Here is a 25951-nt window from a genome sequence, read left to right on the forward strand (position 1 = left end):
TGTTTACTTTTAATCATCTCCTCTCTGGAGAAAAACAAATAGTTGCTGATAACGTATGCAGATAGCACAAGGTTAGAGGGCTAGCAATAGTAAGAGCGAGCAGCACAGGGCTGCTCTGCGCTCTGATTACTTGGCTAACAGAGCACCAGGAAAATGTTTCCACAGAGTTACAGAAACGTGGTCTTTACGGCTGTGCCTCCTGGCATGCTGAACACAGGCTGATCTAATGACCGGCCAGTGTGACACAGGCTAAACGTCAGCTCCCACGTAATTCTGTGGCTGAAGGGTGCTGGTGGCCGTTCCCGCAGACATGGCGCCAGCGCTGCCCGCATACCCAGGGCAGGCAGGGCTGGCAGAGAGCTCAGGGTCTGGCTGCGGTACGGCAGTCCAATGCACAGACGTGTAGCAAGGGAAAGACCTGGGAGTTTAAAGTGCACAAACTTGCTTTAGACACACAGTGCTCATTTTTAAAAGTGAAAATTGTAAGCCATGACAACTGATTATCATACGCAGCTTTCCATCACTAGAAATTTAAGATTTAAGACTGGCTTTGAAATAACCTGTTCAAGAACAGGTATTGAAGATAAGGGTGAGTTCAGGGAAGACCCACAGCAGGTTTCGTTCAGAACATACTGGGTGAAGACAAGCGTCTCTGTTGGTTGAGAGACCCGGTCTCCAGGATGGGGGTGTCCTCAGCCCCTTTGCTTTCAACCCATTGCGTTGTTGTTGTAACAGCACTGAGGGCCCCCAGCCAGGAGCACGTTCACCATTTTGGTGGGTGCCGCGCAGCTGCAGAGGGGAGAGGCAGCCCGAAAGCCCGGCAGCCTGGGACAGGCGAGGGACAGGTGGTGGCACCTGAGGGATGCTGCTCGGCACCGAGCTGGCAGGTTGGACCACGGCCCAAGCCGATGAGCCCTCAGCAGTCTGTGGCTTTGTAAGTAGCCAGAGTATTTGATTGCAGCCCAGTGGGGGTGATGAGTGCAAGAAAGGAGAAAACAACTTCCAGCTTTGTCCCCGAGTGTTAGCAGAGGCAGCACAAGTGGTTTGCAGTTGGTTCAGCACGAGGGCTCTCAGTGAGCTTTAAATCACCTCCGTTACTTCTCTAAATATATTGCTTTTGTGCCTTTGCTCTTATTTCCCAGTTTCTTCTTCAGAGCGGATATGTGATGGCACGTACAGTACAAACACACGTCTCATCTCTTTCTGCCATTTAAAGCTAGACTGGACAAAAAGTAGCTGAAAATAGTACAGGGGGACAATCTTGTACCGGGGAAAAGGCTCAGACTGGGGAATTAGAGTATAGCACTTATTAAGTTCTCCCCTTTGCCAATGTTGTTAATCTTAGTCAAGAGCTAATTTGGTTTTCACTGAAATTTCATTAGCTGCAAACCTGAAAAGGTATTCTGTAGAAATACAGGAGTTCATTAGACTCAATAACAACTGAAAAAAGAGGTTTGTAATTTCTTGAAGGAGCTTTCTTGTAATTTTTTATGAAGCTTTGCCAATATTTACAATCAAACTTATGTTCCAACGTCGCTGGCATAATTTTACAACTTGGCATCAGTCTTCTCTGCAGTAGCAGCCTTCTAGTGTAACATTCACAAATTCTGTGACTGGGAGCTGTGAAGGATCACGAGCAGGACAGAGAGAGCTATAAATATCAGGAGATACATGATAGCTCAAACAGGAGATACGGGCTGAGTCAGGAAGTGCAGGATGCGATTATACACTGCTATGCAGGATGCAAGAGCAGAGAAGCCCTTGAGTCTGGGAGTTTAGATGTTCCACAACAGTGGAAGTTAGCACCATAAAAATAGGGAGTTGCACACATGGCAGAGGGCTTGGCCATGTGTTGTTCTGTGCAGCACCAAACAACCTACAAACTAAAAGATGGGACATCATCATCTGCACAACCATCTTGTCCCTCCTTTCCCCTCTCCCTCATCTGCAGACAGACGTGTATTTCTGTATCTCCTGACTTCTACAAGTAGGTGAATGCACAGGGCACCCTGTGGCAGCAGCTGGTGGCACACAAAACTCCTCCAGGCAGCTGATGTGCTGCCCACAGAGGCTGAATCCACCCTGGGCAGAAGCATTTGCAATGGCCAGGACGTACATCCAGTGCACATGGGGATGTGCAGAGGGCGAAGCAGCCGCAGCCACGGCCGGGCTGGTGGGAAGCTGCAGTAAGGGCTCCTTCCCTTCCCATCGCTGTCCGGCCACTTCCCCGTGTGCCCACCTTCCACAGATGCTCCCATCACCGAGCCCCGGACCACTCGGCCTTCTCGGCTCTCCTCCAGCAGCTTTGTTCTGACTGTTGAAGTGCAAGGGTTAAAAAGGGAAAGTGAGGAGAAGGGGTAGAGAGCCAAGGCCAGTGCTACAGCCTGGCTGATTGCTCCAGCTAGTGACAAATGCACACGCACTTGCAGCGCTGCATAAATGGGCGCCAGTGCCAGCGGAGGTTTTGGCCCCTTTTACTTAACAGCGACACAGACACATCTCCAGGCTTTCGCTGTCGTACTGTAACGTCACCCCGAGGGGAAGGGAGCGGGAGCTGCTGAGAGCTGCCAGGCTGTGGGGCATGGCATTGCCTTTGGGCTCCTGGTGCGCGCGCGCGCACACACACACACACACACACACCACACACACCACACCCCCCCACCCTGGGCAGGCAGCGCCGCGATCCTGGGTACCAGCCGCTTCCCACATCATTTAAAATCTAAACATCAGAAAAAACAATCCCAAAGGCCAAGAGCTGCAAAAGGGGAAGGGAAACTCCAGCACAGTCTGGCAAACTGAGAGCAGGATTTGCACCATTAATTGAAGCCAGAAAAGCCGGGTGGGGGTGGGAGCTCATGGCAAGAGACGGTAGTCGGGACCCTCTCTGAAGCGTGCTCGCTGTCTAAGGCGCAGCCCCTGCTCTGCCCCTGTCACGGTTTTGGGAAGGCACCGCACGTCTGTGCTTACTGAAGCAACCACCAGCATTACCGCATAGAGTGTACCTCCAGCTTGCGTGGGGGCGGGCTTATTTTTTATTGTGGGTGTTTTCTGCAGTTATTGCTAAAGCCTTTCTTTGTATCTGTAAGCGCAATAGGCTTTTTACTGAGGTTGGGTTATCCCCAGGGTAGGAAGTCGAGACACTAATTTCTTTTCTCTCAGCTGTCATCCGTGAAGTCTGGGGTAAGGTTCCTCCTCCCACCCCTTCCCTGCTTTTTCTTTCCTAGGGATCTGTGCTAAATTTAAAAGCTGAACTGTTTTAAGATTTTATTTTTTTTTCTTTTGACACTTCAAAATTCTTCTGCAAAAAGGTTAAAGTCTAAGGAAAGGGTGTGGGGTGACCTCGGCTCCCCTCCCCTGCTCGGCATCACACTGGTTCCCTGGGCTGATGGAGCGCTGCCGGCATCACGTTGGTTGTGCAGGCAGCGCGTGTGCGCATCGCCCATCCCCGGTCCTCGCTGACTGCACACCGGTCCCACCTGCCAGCCAAGCCCACCGCCGCAGCAAACCGTCTGTCCCAGTACGAACCAGCCCCACAGGACCCCTGCCCTCGCGTAAGCCAATGCTGGCATCTGCACTTGTGTCGGAGGAGGCCGGTACCTTCCTGCACCCAAAACACACTTGGCTTGCCAGTGATCAGGACACTGCTGTAGCCTGGTACACAGCTCAAAAAATGCCTCACCGGAGGAAACTGAGAACTTTTGATAAGAGAAAAGCTTCTTGTAATTGTACCGAGTGAAATCAAGATATTTATCGTATTTCCTACAGAGGAAAGAAGGGATTAGGGTTTTAAAATACCACAGTTTCCTTCAATTTTAGTAAGGTAATCTCTTTCAATATGTCTGTATATTGGAAAAAAAGATTAGAGCCAAGATAAACCCCTTTTTGTTATATTTGGTCTAATACAGGATTCAAGATCAGGACTTCTGCATCAGTTTGTTTCTGGTAGGGACACTAAGGCACTGAAGGGCACCTTGGGCTTGGAAGCAACTGAAATATAACTCATTTTTGTCTGTTTTTGAGTGCATGATTTGTGCTTCGGGTAACGAAGGCAATTGATGTATTCTGGTGGGGCAGGATCCCAGTTAAGGCTTTCCGGTGTGAGATGTACTTGTGCTGTTCCTTGCCCTGGTTTGTATCATCTCCCCACGGAACGCCTAGCCCCTGGTTCAGTAGCTCCCCATTTGCGGGATGACCCATATAATTTGGAGGTTTCTGGGAGAGCCCTTTCAGCAGGAAACAGCAGGGAGTTTGTGCTCCGTGGGCCATCCAGGGAAGCCGGGCTCAGTCCAGTAACTCCGGGCGCTGCCTGCCCACGCCGTCCTGCATCCTGCTCAGTCTTTCTGTATCACCAGCAAAGCCTGTATAACCAAACCCCTGGCTCAGCGCCGTTACTCTGTGCGAAGCCTCTCTTAATTTGTTTGTTGTTTATGAAGAATGGAAAGTAATTTGGTTTACAGAAGTTTGCGGTGATCCAGCTGACGGTAGCCCCTGCAGCGCTGTCGGAGGACGGTGCTGGAAGGAAGGGTGCCTTTAGGAAAAGCAGAAGAGGGGAAGAAGCCACAGGGATGGCTAGTCCTGCTGCAGGTCAACATTTCTTCTCTTTGCATTTATTGTTGGGTTTCACTTCGCTGTCTTTCTGATTCAAATGGAAACTTTAAGTAACTTACATTAATTGTTGTCTTTTCCAATTAAACCTCTCTGGTCTTTGACACGCATGACTGTTTCTTATTTCTCTCTGCCTTGCACAGCCAGTCTGCATAATGCACAGCGTCCCCCCAGCATTTTGCAATCGCTGGCCTGGAACAGGAGCACGATTTCCACCCGGAGCCCTGGAGAGCTGGCAGTTCTCCCAAGGGCTTCAGAAACGCCTCCCTCGCTGCAAAGCCTGGGCACCTACTGCCATTCTCCCATCTGCTTCCCTCCTGTCCGACATCTGCAGCCTTCCTCAAAGTTTCTTTTCCTCTCTCCTGCAAAAGACAGTGCAAGGAAATAGCAAGGGAGAGCATGACAAAAACAGGAAAGTCATCTGTCTAGTGGGACTCACTCAGTAAAGATGTGCTAGACTTCCACACGTTTATTTTTCATCCTTCTAGGTCTCCCGAAAGTGAAAGCAAGAAGCTCCTGTTCTGCACAAAGTGATTTGAATGGTAATTTTAATTGGTTTGGAGGCCTTGATGAAAAAGCAGGACATTATCTGTTGGGAAAAGCTCTAATCTGATTTCACTTGAGTCCTCACCGATACGGAGCACCACTATTGGACGGCCTAATTTAATCCCAGCTCTGCTTCCTGAATCAACGATGCGGCGCTAGATACCCATTCAGGTTTATACACCTAAAGCAGAAAGCTTCTGCTGAAAACTGAATTCTCTCTCACGTAACGATGTTTAGCTTAGCTTCTCAACAGCAACGTGTCCTGTGTTGGGAATACAGGACAGGCTGAAGAGCTGGTGCTGGGAATGGTGCCATGAGGTGGACTGAGTGCAGATTTTCTGCCTTCCAGCTGTAATTCGGAGTCCTTTGCCCATTGCGCCGGGCCCCGTTGCGCAGAAGGGAGCACAGCTGGACACAGCACTGTGCTCCCTGCAGCCGCACTGCCTGGCAGCTCCTCCTGTTACATGGCCTGTTGGAAACATATCACGTAAATAACTGAATGTAACTTACACAATTACATTTAGGTGAATACATACATCCCTCATAATACATACTGACATACTGAATGTGATTCCAAGTCCTTTGGGACTCTCCTCATTCATTCCAGAGGGCCAAAACAGGGTTTAAAGCTAATTTTGGTACCCAAATAAATTCTATTATGGATAGCAATTTACTATCCACCTACTTCCCTTCTGCTTCAACTGCATAGCTCCCAACCGAGACCTTTGCACAGCTGTGCAGAATCTGTTGGGCCGTTTCCCTCCTCTCCAGAGATTAATATGTTTTATCAGTCCAAGTGTTTTTAGACAATGCATATCAGCATTTTGCAAAGAGCTCCACATGCCTTAGGGCTGGAAATGCTGTATAAATCTAAGCAATTATTGCGATGTTCTATTATTCATTGTGGCAGCAGACATCTCTCAAACTCAGGGCTCATTGTTTAAGTGCATTTTAATTTTAGGTTAACTTCTTTCTTTCTTTCTTTTTCTTTTTAAAATAACTCTTCCTTTCTGATTGCTGTAGAAGAATTTAAGCGTTATACGCACCCCCTCTTTCTCTGTAAACTCACACGGTGGAAGAGTTTCCCCGTTGCTGTAGTTAAAGCTGCTTCTAAAGCCTTTGGCATATCTGTGGGAGAGAAGAGGCCTGTAATTTGTAAGACATTTTGGCCAGCTCTTTGATATCTCCAGGAAGATATCAAGGACTTTCACTACATTTACTGTGATTTGATTGCCTTTTGCCATTTTGCCACTTTTTGGCTCCTTAACCGCTGCCTGTATTTCCGATTGCTGGGTGGCTGCTAGTGCCAGCCTGCCTGGTTCCCATGCTTCATCAAATTCAGGTACCTGCTTAGCCTGCTGTCAGCCTGCCTGCAGTGCTCACCCACCTGTGATTTCAGTTCTTAGTCAGCTGTACACGTCTTTCCATCTTAAACTGCACATTTCAAAACAGTAAATTGGCCATTCTGAGGTTTTTGTTTTTATTTATTTGGCATAGCAAAGATTATAGTTGATGCTAACATCTGCTGCTCAGTATGCATTTGCATCTTGAATAGGTGATCTGACCTGTGAATTGATACAGATGTGGTTTTGTTTTGGTTTTGTCACCAGTAAAGATGCAATATTTCTTTATGTGTGCCTTTGGGAGTACATAATGTCTTGCAGATACCACATCAACCATTACATACAGCTGAGTAAGGCTATTCCTGCATTGGCTGACGATTTCCAGTCCTTACTTCTGCATTACTCTTTCTGTTCTTTGGCTGTCACTGGCTACTTCAGCATTACTATCATCCATCACAGAAGACAGCATTTTTAAAGTTCAGGTACCTACATTTAGGAGGCAGTTTGGGGACTCACCTTTGTTGTTATTGCTATGATTTGCTTTATGGTCGCATCTTTATCAGTGAGATTTATGCCTGGCATTGATGTCTTCATTGGTCACAACCCTATCAATTTTAGTTTCACTGTGAGCCTTTGTATTTTGCAGATGTTGTAATCAGAAGAGTAATCATATCTTAACATGCAAGTTTAGTAACTCCTGGCTGGGGGAACCTGTGACTGACACATTTCAGAGACCCAAGTCTGTTTTCAAATTTCCAGAGGCAAAGCAGATTCCTCACCCTCTGTAGGGAACACCTTCATGATTTCTAATAGCTTTCACTATTAGGTGTTTTTTTAAGTTCTGTTTCTTCTTCAAAAGTAAGCCTTTCTTTATTTTCTCCTGTTACATCCAGTTAATTTATTTAGTAATAATTCCTCTCTCGATGTTCATATCCTTGGCATCTTACACCCAAAGTTTACATAAATAGTTAGTACAAAGCATTAATCACCCTCTATTTTATAAATTCATATTTGAATTTAACCTATAAACACTACTTCAAATTCATAACCTACGAGGTTCCCGAGAGGTTATTGAGGCATAGAACATGTTACTAGCGCACTCCGCATCAAGCGTAATTAATTGCACTGTGAGATGCCAGAAGGAAAGATTGGCTGTAATCTCTGTGCAGCTAGACTGAACTTTTCTAGCAATATCTGCTATTTTGTATGAATTTAACTTCTTAGAGACCAGAGGCACAGCATAACAGATCCAGGCGTGAAGGGTATTTGGAAGGTATTGCGAGGTGCTGATCTACACGAGCAGCTCAGAGCTTTCCTGGGCAATGCTGGGAGGTGGTAACTGCCCTGGCAGGAGTCTGCTGCAGGGCTCCGGGCCACCAGCAGAGAGGTTTGAGGGTGGACTGATTTGTTTGAATTAGAAGAAATAATGTCTTCTGGAAGCTTAAGAGGTCTCTGCTGCTCAGGTATCCCTGATGTCAGTGGTAACTGATAAATCCACAGTGGGACTCAACCATCGCTCTCTGTGGAGAAATGTATGGGTTTTTTTCTGAAAGATCATTCTGAGGGAGTGATAACATGTAACCATCAGGTCATAAAGAGGCAGGGTACTTCCGCCACCGATGTCATATACTTGGATCAGAGTGAGCTTCAGCGTTTTCAATGGAAATTATTTATAAATTAACTCTCGAGCACAGAGGCATTCTGACCCTGGAGGAGAGATGGCGTAGGCACTGTCAGATGCTAGAGCTAACATGTCTTCCTCCCGGAGGAAAGAAAAAAAGGAAAAATATCAGTGAGTCTATCAGCTAGTTAACTCCTTGCTCTATTAATAGGATAAACTTTCATTCCACAGGAAGAGAAAACTGTTGGAGCTGTGCTCTCAAAAGTCCCCACAGTTTCTGCAGTGAAAGTATGAGGTTGAGGCAACTTCAGCTCAGTTTAGCTTTGTGTACTTCCACGTATAGCTGGGCCAGCGTCTCCTACCACAGAGTCTTCAGCTGGACTTTTTCAAATTTAATGCCAGAAACCAGACACCTTACAGGCACAGGTTTTGAAATGAGTTTTGCACAACAGGGCAATCCTTAGGATATAGCTGAGCTGTATTACTTCCCTTTGCTGGAAAGAAGGAACATTGCTGTGGTCCATCCTCCATTCTTCCTTTTCTCTGATGCTGCTTTCCCTCACAGAAGTCAAAATAACCATCTTGCTTCATTAAACCTTTCTTGGCAGTGATTGAGCCAGTAGTTTCAAAGTCAATCAAGTCCCTCAAGGAAGCGCGTTGATTCTGTCTGACACTCGTTGAGTGTCACTGTCACTAACAGTCTTTGAAGAGATGTTCTTGCAGACTTAACAGAAGGGATGTTAATTAGGCTGTTGATTTGTGTTATTCCATAGGCCCATCAAACCCAGCGCACTACTTCAGTAACTGAAGAGGCACATGGTACTAAAGAGCATTTAGTTTTAGCTACAAAGTGCTATTTATTACCTGGGAAGAATGTCAGGTAGAAGCCAGTATGTCAGATGCTGTGGCAGGAGCCATCGCTGCCAGCAGCCTCCTTAAATGCCATCGAGCGCACGCGTGCAGTGGGATCGCGCACAGGCTCACGCAGGCAGTTGGACCGCCTGCAAATGCTGCTGCTTCTCCTGGGAATCCAAGTGCAGCTGGATGTGTTTGCTTTCAAGTTCATTAATTCAGAAAGATGCTCTTCCAGGTCAGTTCTTGATCCTCTTGAAGCTAAGAAGAGTTTTGTCAGTGAGTTCATTCAATCCCAGGAGGATTTGGTGTTGCAAAGGATCACGGACTCATTGGTCACTAACCTGGGCATTGGCCTGCCTATCCCTGGAAGCAGGCAGGTACTTCCATGGCCCAGAGCATCAGCCGAGCATTGGCGCGGCATTTGCGAGGGCACCGGCCTGCATTTTGCACTCTCCTGGAAGATGGCAGGCCAAAATAGCTTGGGAAACACTGCTGTAAAGAATAACCCTTTCCAGACCACTCTCTGAATAATCTAGCACAAATATATGGATATTAAACTTAATTTAGCTTATCTTCATGTACATCCACTTGTATGAAGGGAAAACCAAAAAGGTAGTTCACATCCTCTTACATCCCCATCGTATTTTTTCTTGATTTTGTGCTTTGCCTAGGCATGATGTCACACATCATATACAGTGACATCCTCATAGGAGCATTACACTGCTCTGAAATCCTTACCTCTCTCAACATGAAGTACAGAAATCCCTTCAGCCTCAAAGTCTCCAAAGGTCTGAGTCTTGGCAGTGCTTTTGTAGTGAGCCCACCTCTGGAAAGACATGTAACAGCCATTTAAGTATAAACCACAGTAGTATGCTGCGCCTTTTTTTTTTTTTTTTTTTTTAAGAAGTGATGGAAACACAATATGGATTTTGCACTTGGGAAGGAATGGAAGGATGCAGCATTGCTACACGAAATGGAGCAAAGCCAAACAGGCAAACTTGAGTATTTGTACCAAAGGGGGGGGGGGGGGGGGGGGAAATCAAGAAACTGGTAGTGTCTTATGTTAATGTTATGTATGAATAATTTTAGCATTGATTGATCTGTAAGCTGCCTGGTAGTGCACAGAAACGGTAACAGTTTACATTAATGTATTAAAGGCTCATATAATTTATTCAGTGAGACTCATGCCCTATGGTGCTTTTTTGACAAGTTTTTATAGCACCGTAGTTAGTATTTATTAGCAATGAAAGCACTTTATAACACTTTGATACAATATTTGAGACAAGAGCTGCACAAAGCAAGTACTTTGTAGGCAAGAAAGCAATTACGAATGACACTTCAAGAAGCGTTACCAAGAGATCTTCAAAGAGCTCAGTTTCATACCATCGACAGCCCAGCACCCGGCAACGGCACAGGGCTGTCAGCGCCGAGGATGGGAACGCTTGTTCAGCTCCACCCCAGCAGGGATGTCACATCCACCTCCCCAGCAAGGAGATGTACCTTCTGCAGCGCCTCGGCATCCCTGGAGCTCCCTCGGTACGCACAGCCCCATTCAGCTGCTGTGATCGTGTGGGAGTGAAGAAAAGAGGATGCAAGAGAGGAGTCCATGAGAAACAGCTCAAAGAACTTAGGGAAATGATGCACTTTAGTTACACACCATTTCTTTATCTGTTTTTGAAAGAATCGTTGTTCTTAATAAATTTTAAAACAAGCCCATAAAAATCCTTTAAAATAAGCTGTAGACTAAATTAATTTCCTTAAAAATCTTTCCCCTGCGCACTGGTTCACGTGGGTTTGCCTTAGAAGATTTGGCTTTAAAATCGTGTATGCTTACCTTGGGCCTCTTCTTATCAGCTTAATTAGCGGTTGAGCAGTGCGGGCTGTCGCACTCCTCGGGAGCTGTCCTGCCTCGCCTCCGCATCTGGTTTGAAGTCAGGAGGCACACGCACCGACTCTTACAAGCAAATATTTCAGAGTGCCCCAGACTAAACAAAAAGGCTTTGATTTTCAGCAGTGCTTCTCCCTTTGGCTTCCAGTACAGACCTGGGCGCTGAGTGGTTTGGAGCAAACTAGATCCTCAGTGATCTGCAAAATCCATACGTGCCTTTAAGTAAAAAATACATATACTGGGAAGCAGCAGAGAAGCAGCTGGACAGAGACTGGTCTTTGGACTATTGCTCAGAAATGTCAGACATACTGTAAGGGACGACTAAATTATACTCTCATGACATAAGGAAAGTTGTCTAATTCAGATGAATTTTTAGGTTTCTTCACCAATCCAAATTCTCAGCTGTTGTTGCCACAGTTTTTGTCAGACTATGACACAGATAGTATAAGCTCAGAGAGACATCTCTTTGGGTTAAATTAGCCTTACAAAGCTTTCATGCCCAAGCAGGATAATTTTCAGCTGTTAATTATGTTGTCACTGATGCCACTTGCACCACTACTGCAGCCTCTTAAGCCAATTCAGTGGCTTTTAGGGGAGGAAAAAAGGCAACTCAAGCAATATCCAAGTGCTTGGGGGTCAGAAACATGTCTCTTCTGTAGAGACAGGCAGAGGTCTGAGCTAGCCGTGAGCCTGCAGTTCCCTGGGGCAGGTAGTCCCACCACCCCGATGAGGTGCCTAAACTGGGACATCCGCCTTGCTCCAGAGAAATCAGTGAAGACAAGCTCCTCCAGAAGGCAGTTCAGGGTAGCGGAATGCCTGAAGCTGGGCTCTGTGGGTACTCCACCTCTGCAATCAAGCGTATCACACAGGTGCATCACAAAGCCTTCCCTCCAACCTCCATTTTAAGTCAACAGAAGGAGAATAAACCCCAGATCTAAACATCATGCAACTCGCAGTATGATGCTCTCAAAATACTTGATAGACAGGTGCAGAAGTACAAGGATTGTTGGGCTGAAAGGAAAAGGCTCTTATTAAACTAGAGATGTCAATAAAAAACAAGGAAATGCAGCAAATAAGCCAGGTCTGTTAACAGCAAATGTTTTCCTCCTCCTCAGTTGGCCTTGATGTGTAATTCTGTCCTTCGTCATTCAGTGGAGCTGCTGAGTCACTTGTGTTCTGCACTAACCTCCGCAGCTTGGGAAACCTCCTTCAAACCCGCAAAGTACCTCACGTTTCCCGACTTTTCTGTCCTTTTCTGTTTGGCAAATACTTTTGTCTTTCCATATATGCTGCTTTATTTATCATTGTATTTTTATTTTTGATAATTGTTGCAGAATAAGGTCTAGTTCTGCTGCTACACCTGAGAGAAATAAGGGCTAAAGCTGATGCTTACATTTTTTAATAAGTATGGGACAAAAAAAATATCCACCTTCTCATCTCATGACTTCCTGCTCAGGTTCTTGGAAGTGTACCTTTAATGAATGACCTGAATTTATGGGTGGAGATAATCCCCACAAGGCTGGGAAGGCAAACATAGGTAGTCTTTGTTCCACTACAGCTAAATTTCAGCTACCTGCTTCTCTTAATTCCCCAAAACTCCCTTTTTGGGTACGTGTTGGAGGATCAGAGTCCATTTTTCTGATCCCTATGAGTTGTTTGTAAGTGGGGGTCTATCAGGGGAAGGGGCAGGTCTGCAGAGGATGGGGCTTGTCTGTAACTGAGGATGGGCAGCTGAATGCAAGTCTGGCAGCTCAGCACACCCGCGGGTCAGGAGGGCAAAAGGTTCTCTTCTGTCCACAAATGAAGAAATAAAAAGGAATATCAAGTAGAAATAAAGAAGTGACCTCTTTATTTGACATACTGTGGTCACGGGCTATATTGTAGCCTGTTCTGATGAGCCCAGATCAGAAACATGAAAAAAAAAAATCAGAAAATTCAGGGGGAACAAAGCACAAAGTAACTGAAATATTTGAAAGCCTGCCTTACAGTGAGAAATTCACAGATGATCTCTTATTTGGTGCCTAAAGGGGAAGCTGGTCTTTAATCAAAGCTTCCAGAAGACAATCAAAGACAATCTTCAGTGTGAAAGGCAGTGAAAAGAGAATCCTGCCACTGAAAGCTGAAACTAGAACATTTGTACTGAAAATAAGGCACAAATTTCTAACAGTGAGTGTAGTTATTCAACAGACAAAATTATCAACTGCAGCATGGCTTTTCTTTTACTTATCTCATCCCCCCCAAGGATACAACTGGTCAAAGCATTTAGCAAGGTCCTGTGCTATACACCGGCAACAGGGTGGGTTTTATCCCTAGGGCAGCCCAGGTGAAGAGAACAGTGACATCAAAATCTACAACAGGGACAAGGTGCCTCCATGCACCTTGCCAATGGGGAAAAAAACAAACCAATCCATCAAATCCAAGGAAATCCCCATTATGAAAAGGTCTAAAAAGCTCTCAACTTCTCTGCATCAGAACTGCTGCTGTTTACATAGGAAGCTTTTCTTCTCCATTTGCACTTTATCAGGCTCTTGTCAGTCGGTCAGGAGAAAAACGCAAGACTAGGAACGGGAGTTCCAGCTGTTAAGCGCATTAAGAGGCACTGGTAATCCTCGCTGCGCTTCAGAGGATTGGTGAGAGTACCTTGTTCACAGCCAACAGCAGTATATTTTTAAAGTCAGTACTGGGGGCTGGCTAGCAGCCAGGTATGGTTATAACTTTACTAAAATTTAAACAGTAACTGCTGTATTCCTGCGCTGCAGTCTGACAAAATCAAGGAGCTCAACTATTACTCCCCCGTCTGTACTTAAAAAAGCAGACCGACATTTCCGGCATACTAGAGCTGTCAAAAGTTTCAAGGATCACCAGCCAGGGATCTATGGCAGGTCCACATTGCATCCATAAATCAAATTTCTTAGCAGCGAACGTGTCAGTTCTGGGTAGAAAGTAAGTGACCTCGTTACTACTCCCTAGACTGTTGTTTAAGAAACACAAGTGGCTTCCTTAATCAGACCAAACAGGCTGGTGGTACTCATGAAATTAGCAGGAGGAAGACAATATGTAGCTACCAAATTCCCTCCTAGAGCAGCACTGAAGCGCTTTTGGAAAATGGGCTCAGCAGAGTGTTCTTGCCTAAAATCATATCAGTGAGACAGGAAAAGGATATTCTTGAAAAACTGAAAGATTCTTAAAATGGTTTATGTAAAAAAGGACCCCATCTGAAGGCTCATACAGTTCTAAGCCACTTGCCACTGAAAAAATCAGGTTTCTCCTTTATTGGGAGGTTTGGGGATGTAGCTCTAACTTGGACACTAGTGGAATGTAACTTCTTGGTGTTTGATGTCAGGCTAGCTGGAGAGCATTTTCCTATTAATGATCTCTGTGGTTTTTTCCTTTCTCCCCTTACTACCTCACTGTGTCTGTCTTTCCTTCTTTCTGCACTAAAAGTGGCTGTTCCTCTGTCTCCAAGCTCCTCCTGCTCTTCTGCAGTAGACCAGCTCCTGTCTAACCATGAACATGCTCTGTAAGTCCTTTCTTTTATTACTGCAGCTCTGTGCATGTGTCTGTTCAGTATTTATTGTAACACAATTTAAAGCCTCCTTTGATGTACAGCTTAACATTTGTGGGGCAGAGGCAGAAACCCCAGCTGAATGGGGATGTTTCACCCCAGGACATTGAGGGTGGGCTCCTGGCTGCAGGATGCTGCGGACAGGGTGCAGCAGGAACGCTGCCTTTTGGTGGTGGTTGTTCTCAAAGGACTGTGTTACAATAGTGCAGGTCTCACCAGTACGTGCCACACAGAGTGGAACAAGATGCAGAGGACAGTAACAAGCTGGGATTAATTTCACAATAGAGCTGCACAACACCGTATCTCACCGACTGCGCTCAGGACAGAAGAGCTCTCTGGGGCCCTTGGCTGGACCAAGCCTGACCCATGCATAAAGCATACAGGACTTTTCATAGTTCCTAGAGTTTAGGTACAGCCATGAGAGGTTCTCACAGGGACATGGAAAACTCCAGTACCTGTCTTAAGTCAGTTAGATTTTCTGACAGCTCTGAGGGTACCTCTTCCCTCAGATGGAGTGTAGGGTTCCAGCTGGGTTCCTGCCACAGTGGGAATGCTCCAGGGGCCAGGCACTTCCAGACACGCAGCTCAACATTAAAAAGAAAAAAGGGAGTAAGTGTGAAATTGGCTTCCTGCTCAAGATCCTTCTGGAAAGAGAGTAGAGAAAAGGCACAGAGCTCATTTTGGGACCAGGAAAATCCTGATGGTCACGATGACAATCTCCCTATCTTGAAACTGGGATGACAAGTCACAAGAACTGATACTTGACCAACCTTTTGCATCTTCCATCAAGAGACACACAGAATGCATGCAGCCCACCAGTGTCACACACCCACAACTGCTCCAGCATCTCAATGTTACTGATCCCTCCACCTGCTCTCCAGACCATGCCCTCTGCATCCAGCCGATGAAGCCACAGACCCTGGGGAGATTGCACCTCCCAGTAGCCACAAAACTTCCAATTATCCTAACAGATTTGTGGCAGGCAGGGGGTTTCTCTCCTTTTTACCTTCAATGCTTTTGTTTATTCCTCATTAGGACACTCAGATACTGAAGAGAAACAGCAGATTTCAACAGCTGCTTTAAGACAGCAGAGTTCAAAGCAGAGAACACAGTTTCTCTTTCTGCCATCTGTAACATCCCGTAGCCAGGTTCCCTGGGTAGGATGCAGCATGTGCAGGGTCAGAGCTGCGATCAGGCCGCAATCTGCTCCCCGTATCAGCGCTCAACCTGCTTTTGAAGTTTTGTGGGGAACTGGCACCATCCCTTCAAAGGCTGTAAGAAATAAAGGACATTCCTCAGCAACAAGGGGTTGCCAGCATGCCCTTTCAAAAGCAGCCAGTGGATGCTGCGCAAGCTGCTAATTTAAAGTAGACTAACATGAAGTAGGGACCTCAGGCACAGAGAGCATCCCTGGCTAAACAGGAAGGGAACGCTGGGCACTTCTCAGAGAACACATTACTAGAAGAGAAGAAAAACCTCACTAGCTTCTAGCATCCTCCAGTTCCTGGCCATCTCTGAAACCTGAAGTATTAGGAGGAGACTCCGGGGTGTTTAAGAGCCAGTTGGACTATCCCCTGGATACACCTGGAGGTACAACAGCACCCATGAAGCAGAGCTCCTCAAAGGAGAGATCTTCTTGCCCTTTGCAGAGGCCAGGGCAGGAGAGCAGTCTCTCAGCAGCAACTGCCAGCTTCACCCCCCACCATTTCATCCCCAACAGACCTGGTTCCTGCCCCTCAGAGGCCACAACAAGCAGCTCTGGTTTTCAATAATATCCAGGTCCTTCCCCAGCCATTTACAGGTAGACAGAGAGGAGAGGGAGCACCCCATCACTTGGGAGAGAGGAAAGACAAAGGGAATCACTTAGAAGAGCCCAGGTACAACCCCATAACTCCTAATGCACAGCAATTTCCTCAGATGAAGTAACTGTCAGGGAGAACAGGATTAGCACAGCTATCACTCCCTCTCATAGCTATCTTTTATAATATCCTCACCTTTCCAATGCTCTCCAGGATAACCAAGCACTGACAGAGCTCCTTTAATCACCACACCCCCTCCAGCACCCAGGAGCACTGCTCTCCCACCCTTGCTCTTTTATTTCCTCCTCCCCACTGTTGCACTCGGTGCTAACGAGGCTCAAGGCTCGTTAGGCTCCCTGCTGTGCAGGGCCAGCTGTCTGTGGTGACCCTCTCCTGGCCAGCCGCCGTCCACAACCACCTGCAGCCACATTTCGGCTCTGGAAAAGACACTACTCTGCAGCATTGAGGGACACTGTAAACAGGCGGTACCTCAGCTCAGGAAGAGCTCCATGGCCTATGAGCTCTCTCACTGAAGATTACACTTTTGCAATTTATGCCTTTACCTAAGCCACTGCCCAGGACCAGCTGGCTGTCATCTTCAACTTGTTTTTGCACGTCTGTTAATAAGCACACATGGAGTGCAAGTGCAGTCTCAGGCCATCAGACTCTTTCACCATGTCCTGTCACCTTCTGGAAGGCCCCTGGGCTCCTTCATGGGTGGGACATGAGCTGTGCTGGCCCACAGGGCAACAAGAGCAAGGTGGGGTGAAAGCAGCACCCTGCTCTGCTGGTCGGACTCCTTCTCTGTGTGTTTTTTGGAATGAGGTGCAGAGGGCAGGTCGTTCTGGTTCTCTCAGTTGCTGATGCACTACTTGGTATTGCCATATTTAAGCAGTCATTTGCTTAGGAGATGGCACTCACCTCATCTTCCTTTTCCTAAGCAGGAGCATGAGCTACATAAGTTAAAAAGTCATCCTGCACTGTGTGTGCATTTAAATACTTGTGCAGAATGGAAAAACTCCAACAGAAAACACGAACAGGAATCTGTACCTGAGAGCAGTTACTAGTCTGGAGGTGGTGGGTCACTGTAGGATGTGGGAGAAACAAGTTCAGCTCTCTCCAGGAAAAAGGAGACCTGAAGGCTGATCTCCAAACCCCCTGAATCTACTCACTGACAGGATGGGGCTGGAAAGCTGAGACCCGCTCAGACCTAGGTTAGGAGGTTCCTGCAGGTTTTGCATGAGGCAGGTTCCTAGCTCATTGGAGTTCTTCGCATTTCAGGTTCTAAGGAACTTTATTGGGTGCTCATAATTAGATGAGGATTGAGCACAGAGGTCAAAGGTCTAAATTTCAGACATAGATGTCTAATGTGTCTGTTATTCCTTCAGTTCCTTGTGTTGGGTGTTTGTGAAATGTCCTCATGAGTTTTTGTGTCCGCTTTCCTCCCTCTGGCAATTTCTCCGCTGTCATTTCCCATCATACGGCCACACGCCCTTATCCCTACACAAACATCGCTCGGCATGTCCATCACTTAATTGTAATCTGGCTTGGTTGCAGTTCTTCCAAAAAGTTCAACTGAAGAGAGCAAGGAAAAGGTGATCTACAGTCTCCAGCTCTGTGTGCCGCTGCCTCTGCTTTACAGTGAAATAATTATCTCTGTCTGGAACAATCCAAGCGAACTGAGGTGCTGCCAAATCCTGTGACCCACTAACACTTGAACATAACACCTCTCCATTTGCTCTGCTAGTCACAGAGAGGAAAATCTTGGTTTTCCTTCATATAGTCAATCGTAGCTGTGCTAAGTAGTTACAAAACCTTACCAATCTGGTCTGGTAGGATTTTACACTTTCCTGGTCAAAGTGAAAAATATCTCCTTAGAAGGCAGGACAACAGCGAAAGTAGCTCAGTTTCAGAAAGCAACAAGGAGCAAGGACAAAAAAAGCAAAACGCCACTGGCACAAGCCAGTTCACGCGTGTGTAAATCAGCACAGTCCGTTGCCTCGTGCACTGCTCTGCCTAACTAGCAGCAATCGGGGATCTGACCCCGTGGCTTGGCACGCTCCTTCACAGGATGGACTCCTGCTGTCCTGGCTGCGAGATGTGCAGAGCGGTATTTCACAATTTGACCTTGATAAAACCAGTCCTTATTTATCACAGTCTTTAAAGTCACCACTACTTTGATTAGGGTCTGCGAAACCCCCCCATGCAGGCTGCCAAGGCACTCTCTGAACCACATGATTCATTCAGAAGTGAATTTAGCTGTTCCAAAACAGGGAACTGCGATGAGATGAGAAGCCCTGGCAGGCTGCAATGATGGAGTTAGTTAAGAACAGTACTTTGGTTTGGGGCTGCCTCCCTGTTTAATGTGGATTGCTCCGTTTCTTTTGTTAAGGAGGTGGGTGACTCTGCCTCGGTGTCACTGGTGAAAGATAATGAGAGGTTCACTTTGTGAATCAGAGCAGCGAGCTGGAGCATTGGGGCAGAATGAACCTGCGCTACAGTATTTTGGTACAAGTAATTGCTGTTAAAAAGAACCTTGCTAGCTCCTTTGGCCAGGAAGCTACACTTTCTGGGGTCCCCAAAGGGAACTCCACAGGAATGGTCAAAGGGAGAAGTTTTCCAACGGATTCACTAAGCCATTGCTGAGTGTTGACGATTACCTACAGAGCCAGAGCAACACAAACACACTCCTACACTCCCGGTCCCTTAAACAATTCTTCACAAAGTTTTGATAGCATACATTTCCTGAAATACTAAAGAAAGCCCCCCAAAAAGTATAGTCAAAAAGGAGGATTGAGTATGATTCTCAGCAATGATTTCATAAAACAATTCAGCACCTTGCTTCAATAGATTCCCTTCATGGACCAAGTAAATTCAAAGTATTGCCAAGTCTTTAAAATCAAATGGCCACTTAGAAAATCCACGCTCAAACCTATGGAGATGTTCTCTCTGAGACAGTGTTGTCCTTTAGAGCCCTTAATATTATGCTGTGAATAGAAAATGAAGTTGTTTATATTTCTCTAAGCTAAATGGACTCCCTACATGCTATTTTAGCCCTTGTATTAACCTTGCTCTAAAAACCTCAGTTATTCACGATGCCATCCTGAACTGTTAAACTGAAGGTAAAAACTGTATGTGGGAGGGATGCTCTGGGTGGGTGAGGATGCGGAGCTTAGGGAGGGTGAGCAGCTACTGCTAATGAAACGCGTGAGAGGCAGTGGGGTCCTCCGGTCTATCCCCAAGGCTGGCGTAGGACGTGCCTCAGAGCTGTGCTGGAGCTGTCACGTCCATCCCAGCTGCCCTGAAAGCCAAAGTCAATACCCAGAAGGCTGTCCCAACCAGCGAGCGCCTTTGCTTTCCTTCTCACGGCCATGGCACAGGCAGCTCTGCCAGAGCATGGCAGTAGTCTTCTGGCCAACCCCATGAGCCGCTGTCACCCCACAGGTTATATCAGTTCTGGGCCAATGTAACATGGGCTAGAGACAGAACTGGGATCGTAAAACTGCTTCTTGTTCTTCTGCTTCTCTTTTTGTCCTTGTTTATGTCCCCCAGTTGATTTTGTCACAGTTGTTATTGACAGGATACTTAGTGAGGCTGCAGAAAAGTTATTTGAGATCCTGCTGGGTTTTTTTGAGGCTTAAAAGCACTGAGAGGAACGCTGTCAGTGCCTGTTGTAGGAACACAGCTGATTCAAACACTTCAGACATCAGAAAAAGTATTTTCAACTTGTAACACAAACCTTTTCCCACAATCATCCTCAGAGACTGCAGGTAGGACGCCACTGCCAAGGAGAAGGAAAAGCTCCTTTTTGCCTTTCTTCCTACTTTGACAATGCATTAGTGTGATAAAGATATTCTCTGGTGGGAGTTATGGCGCTAGCCATACAACAGTTGTCTTGGAAGGATGTTTCAACAACACAAATGAGGGGCTGCACAATTTTCCAAAGCATAAATCTTTCTGTTTTGAAGACTGCTCTCAAAGAACAACTGGAAATATCCAGCCTAGAACCGGCTGCCAGCTGGAAAGGGCAATAATAATGATCAATGCTTCATTGCAAGCCCCTCCCTGGGATTAATTGGAAAGTGGATATCTGGCAATTTGCTCAGTAGGTGCAGCGTGCGCGTCGTGCCCTGTGAATGCCATGTGCTTGTTCTCCAGGAGAAATTAACGTCCAATGTTGTGCAGCATTTACTAACTAGTCAGGAGGGGAGTGCAATGTGCTTCCACCGCAACATCTTGACTTTAATCAAAAGCGAAGGAAAGAAAATGTGCCAGTTTATGGGGGGAATCAGAAAAGAGGGGAAGGCTTTCCCTTTTTTCCTGTTAAACCAAGGGAAGAAGAGGAAACTGGTGGGTGGGGGTGTGCACGTGTGCTTGTGTCACTATATTCCACTTGCACTACTGCAGCAGCCTCCTTAGCATTTGCAGGGAATGGCATGCAGGGGGCTGGCGCTTCCCCCGGCTGCCCACTGCAGCACCAGCAGCAGCAGACCATGCGCTGGCACCTCCTTGTCTTTCTTCCAGGCAACCACAACAGGAACTTCAAGGGTGCTTTTCTTTAAGGTGGCAGGGATTTCTCAGCCAAAATCGTGCCTCCATTCTCATTTATTTCAACTAAGGACCCAGGAGTCACGCTGTGTTTTAGCAGGATGTTTGAGCACGTGGAAGAGCAGGGCACGGGACGGGTCCTGCTGCAGAGCCACGTCCTGGGGATGAGAGCTGCTGCACCATGGTGCAGATGGCAGCGCCATTTTCAGAGCTATAAACAGTATCATTGTCATAGCTCTTTGAATGGTACTGCCATATGTACCGGAAAACCAGCATTTAAGCTTGTAAGGGCTTTGGGCCAGCTGGATTTTCTCCCCATTTGGATGAAGCCGATTCCTGAAGTATGAATGAAAGCTTCATGCTGCTTGGGAGTAATTCCCCCTCAGTACTTGTTTTTGAATCTCCAAGGATCATCACGTTCTCATCAGCCTTCTAATCAGCAGAAAACAAGTGTCCTGCACGTGGAGAGATTGCTGATGCATCTAAACCTCTCTGCTCGGTTCAAGAAGAAGCAGAAAGTTCATGGAAGTTTTGATAGCAAGCCAGTCAGACTCTGCATGTTTTTCCTTAGCAAGTATTGTACTTTCACAGTGAAGTGTATTTGAGTGTATATGTCTGGGTAGGTGGGTGGATAGAACGTGCTCGTCTTAATCAGTCTTCAGGGGTTGCGTACCTCCCCTGGTTGCCAGTGCAGCTCACGTTGTGCTCCCAACATTTGTATTGCTGAAGGAGTAACAGCTGTGTGCAGCAAAGTGAGAAAAGCGTGACAGCAAAGGGTGTAACAAGTCGAGGAGCAGAGCGGAGCCCAGCGGTGCAGCGGCGTCGGGGCCACGTTGCCTCGGCAGCTCAGGAGCTGTGGTCTGCTCGGGGGAGTCCCCTGCCTTTGCTCAGCTTTGTCCTTGCCACAAGAATTTTACTGTAATGTTCAATTTTTTGCTGACCCAGCTTCTAATTGGCAATTAAAAGGGGGAGGCCAGCAGCTCTGGGCATTGTTGAGGAAAGGAACCAATATGGCCCTTGTAGATACGCAGGCAGGTGGTAGAGAAGGAAATCTCCTGTTTGCCATGAAGCCACCGCAAGCACTGAGATGCTTTTCCGGGAGCAGTGGTCCTGTGCTGCACTGGTTCTGCTCTGACGCAAGTTTGCGCTGGCGTACCAGATGGCCCTGGGCAGTCAGCCCCTTTGAGAGGTGGCTCAGACCGCGGCACGGCGTAGCTGGGGGTGCGGAGAGGGGCCAGCTCACTGGGAGTAAATGTTTATGGAAGAAAAGCCAAACTGTGAACTCTCCTGCGCTGTGGCCAAGCCTTTCAGCTGACAAATGCCAGCTAACTCTGTTTAGTATTTGTCTGATTCCTACTTCGGAAGAGCCTATGGAGATCTGAGAGCCACGGAACTGGGCAACGTGTTTCTGATTTTGTGTATATAATATCAGCAATAGATTACGATGACTGACGAGTCCAGGCATTTGCGACAAACGTGCAGTTTACTTTGCCACCCGTTTAGAGGCATATTCTAAGAACTAATTAATTCTTTCAGTTTCTGGATTAAACTATTGTGCCAAACATCCCATCAAACAGAGAACATTATATGGTATGTTACTGTAATTAAATAAAGAGATAACTGAGCTCGAGAGATGCCCGCAACACTTCATTAAGATTAATTAAGCAACATGATTTACAGCTGGAGAAGATGAAACTGAGCAATGCAAAACTGGCTAGACAAAGCGCTGTGACACGCTGAATTCATGAAGGCACCTACCAGGAACACGTTGTTCAGTAGCGCGGCTACGGCAGCCCCACCAACCAAGTTTATTTAATGAGGTTGTCTTTAGTCCCCGGAACACACCCATTTTTTTTGGCCGAACACAGGCATGCCTATGAACCAGGTAGGCGTTAAGGCCTTGACGGCTGGAGGCTTGGTAGCACAGATAAAGCACTGCCAAAATACACACAAGATTTCTTTTACGAGCCCTCCTTGACACAGCAGCTAGATTGGTGCGTTCGTAATTTCTCTGATCTTTTACTCTGATAGCAACACAGATTATCTGTGTAACAGAATTATCACACTGCAGGCACACCAGCTGTATGAAATGTTTGGAAGAAATTAGCATTTCTCAGCCTATTCAGAATGAAAGGATAATTCCAGTGATCTGTGTCATCAGTTTGTACTTCAGGAGAGAAATCCTAAGTTGTCTCTCCTATAAAAAGAAAGGAAGAAGCTTAGTTGTTCTGGGTAAAAAAAAAAAAAAAAAAAAAAGTATAAGCTAGAGATTTATTTTTTTTTTACAAGGACTGGGGAATCCCTGCCCAGAAATCCCCATTTGACCTATTATGATATCACACCTTTTGTGCCTCAGCTGTGATGTTCTCTTGCTATATATGTGCTCCAAGCATGCCTGTGTCCCAGGCAGGAACCTGCAGCTACTCTTGGGTCTCTTGATACTTTTTTTTTCTCAGCTTCTGGTTTTGCAAACTAATGCCTATATAATAGATGATCTCAATAGACAGCCTCTCTCCATAATTTATTTCTCAGCCGTGACAGCCTAATTTATTTTTTTTCAAATGGTTGTTTCCTTAAGCCATGTATCATCCTAAATAGTCTGAGGTCTCAGTGCCACAATGTCCTGGTTTTGTGTCCTCATGGTGTGTTCACAGCCAGTTTGGAAATTTCCACAGAAGTTAAGTGGCAGTATATTACCAAGTTTTGTAGCCGAAACCATATTTTTCAGACTGTTATTAATCACCGTGAGATCTTGTTTAGTGCTTTTCAATCACTCAAAAGCTGTAAAGCTCAGCAAGAAAAACACTTTTTGCACCAATATAGCCAGCTGAAATTACTTCCATGTTGGTAACTGAATTGCTTTTTGGATGGTATATGAGGTGACAAGTCTATCTGGAGCCACCAGATCTTGTGGTCCTCTTTGAAAGTAATTTCCTGCCTGCATTAGGAACACAGGGACCGTATAATTGCCCTCTCTGCTTGCTAAATAAGGCTTATTTTTCAGGTAACCTACCCTAGATTCCTCTGCTATGCTATTAGGGAAAACACTGAGAGATTTGGCTGCAAGCAGGCAGGCAGCTCAGTGGGGAGGTCGTAAACCCATTCAATGGGTCTGGGGGTGAAGTAAGGAGCTGAGCTGGTTATTAAATGAAAGACCTTTGTGATCCAAAAAAATTGCTTGCTATTTTAGGGTGTCTGATGCTAAAAAGCTTGTGTTTCCCTGAAATAATCGGTGTGATTGTGCACTGAAACTGTGAGGTTTGTGATTGTCTGGCTCCTTCTAACCCTTCTCATGACCATACAGGTAATTACTGAGGTGTCCTGGGGGCTGGGTGCTCCGTGGCTTCCAGAGAAAGCCAAAAAGCTGAGCTTGGCTGCTTTGTCATGGTGGCAGGGGAAGCTGCCACCTTGGGTCCATGTCTTCAGCATCCCAAGTCCTTCACATTTTCCCATCTTTCCATATTGGTGAATGCTAAGGGAGAGACAGCAGTGAGCTCCTGAGGCTCTTTTACTCGTTGTGTTACCCTTACTATACAGTTGCCTACTTAGCCAGGGTAGGGTAAGGTAGGGTAGGATAGGATATGATGGAATATTTTATCTTCCAACTGAAAATATTCTATTCTATTCTATTCTATTCTATTCTATTCTATTCTATTCTATTCTATTCTATTCTATTCTATTCTATTCTTCGTGTGAGCAACAGGAGCGTGTGAGCAGAAACTCAGAGCTCTCAGGGTCAAGTTTAGCTTCAAAACAGGAACATTTAACTGGGAGCTCAGTGTTGATATTCTCAATATCACAGGGGATGTTTGGAAACTTTTAATTTCATTGCTATGCATGGTTGAAATCACACTTGTTGAATGAAATCACACTTGTTGAACACGCTCACTAGCCAAGGGTGTGACCATGTCCTCCCCAGATAATACCATTCCCAGGTATTAGCTTTAAGGTAGCACAGCTCTGGATGGAAAACAGTGCCACAATTTAGACACCCAAAGGTAAATATTTGGGTTTGCCCACTTACAAATAACAAGTGATTACAAGCGCAAGCAAAGGACTTAGAAGCGCAGTGTGTGAAAACCACATGCTTTGGCCAAATCAGAGATCTCTGCTCTAGAATAAATCGTTTAACTTTTAAAAATAATTAGTACTGTCAGACCATTCTAAGAAGCAACAGAAGTGCGAGCAAAGGACTTAGGATGAGCATTGATAAAATAATAAAGAACAAATGTCTGCAAAAAGTCCAGCACACTTCTTATTATTTCTCTTATAAGGGCTAATACACCTTTTTATAGAAAGAGAGATGAGTTTACATAAAAAGGGGGCAAAACCTTGTATTTTATACATGTAGCAAGTATACTAATCATGCAGGGCTGTGATCTTTTGCTAAATACTTGGGCATAGCGCATTGTAGATTGCCTCAATGTAACACAAAGAATTGTAGGTACAAAATTGGGTTTATTGTAGAGTGATTGTTGTAGTTGAGCCAAAACTTAAGTCAGTTGCGTTTGAAACCTGCTGGCTAAAATGCAATTTCCTGTTCCATTTGCTACATGTATCATTATTTTGCTTTTCCTCAAGAATGGGAACAAACATAAATCTGAGCAACATTTATTTACCAAAGCAAAGGCTAAGGCAGAGATTTATAGACTATGCCATCTCCTCCGAAGCAGAAAGTACAGAGGTCTAGGAGCAACCAAGGAAGGGGATATCACAGCCTTCAGAAGTTTGAACTTACTTGTTTGCCTCTGCACTTTAAAGTTGAAGGCAATATATAAAGCAGTGGACAGGAGGGGGCTGCTGGTTTTGTGAGCCCTGAAGGAATACTGACATCTGCAGAAGGACTAAAAGAAATCAAGCAGGCTAGCGTTAACAGCAGGTATTGCAAATTAAGTATTTACACACACGGGTACAAGCATGAAGAGCCGCAGGGTGATATTTCACCAGCTCATGCCAAGGCTCAGAAGAGCTGCAGTACTGCGGGCAGCGATACCTCTGAATTACTGTACAGCACAGCACCGTGGTGCTCTGGACATCAGGTCCATAGGTTGAAGGGCTGGGGCCACCAGTGAGAGATTCAGTATGTGAGAGGAGACAGAAATCACCTCTGTGGTTAGCCTGGTTTAGGAAAAACAGCTCTGCCTGAAGGAATCAGCCTCCAAGGCAGCATGTGCAGATACT

General features: G+C 46.0%; 1 protein-coding gene across 8 annotated transcripts in view; it reads left to right on the plus strand.

The window, feature by feature from the left end:
- HTR4 (5-hydroxytryptamine receptor 4) overlaps window positions 1-25951 on the plus strand; it is a 139675-nt gene that overhangs the window by 93032 nt on the left and 20692 nt on the right. Inside the window, exon 7 of one of the 8 annotated variants that reach the window (XM_054841391.1) lies at window positions 5094-5680. The exons of the other annotated variants lie outside the window; for them this stretch is intronic. Coding sequence (XP_054697366.1) covers window positions 5094-5139 — 46 coding nt within the window. The 3' untranslated portion in view covers window positions 5140-5680. Of the gene's footprint in view, window positions 1-5093; window positions 5681-25951 lie in introns of those variants that run through there. 8 annotated transcript variants of the gene reach the window in all.

The sequence above is a fragment of the Grus americana genome, chromosome 14 (genome assembly GCF_028858705.1).
Source record: "Grus americana isolate bGruAme1 chromosome 14, bGruAme1.mat, whole genome shotgun sequence".
NCBI classification, from domain to species: Eukaryota; Metazoa; Chordata; class Aves; order Gruiformes; family Gruidae; genus Grus; species Grus americana.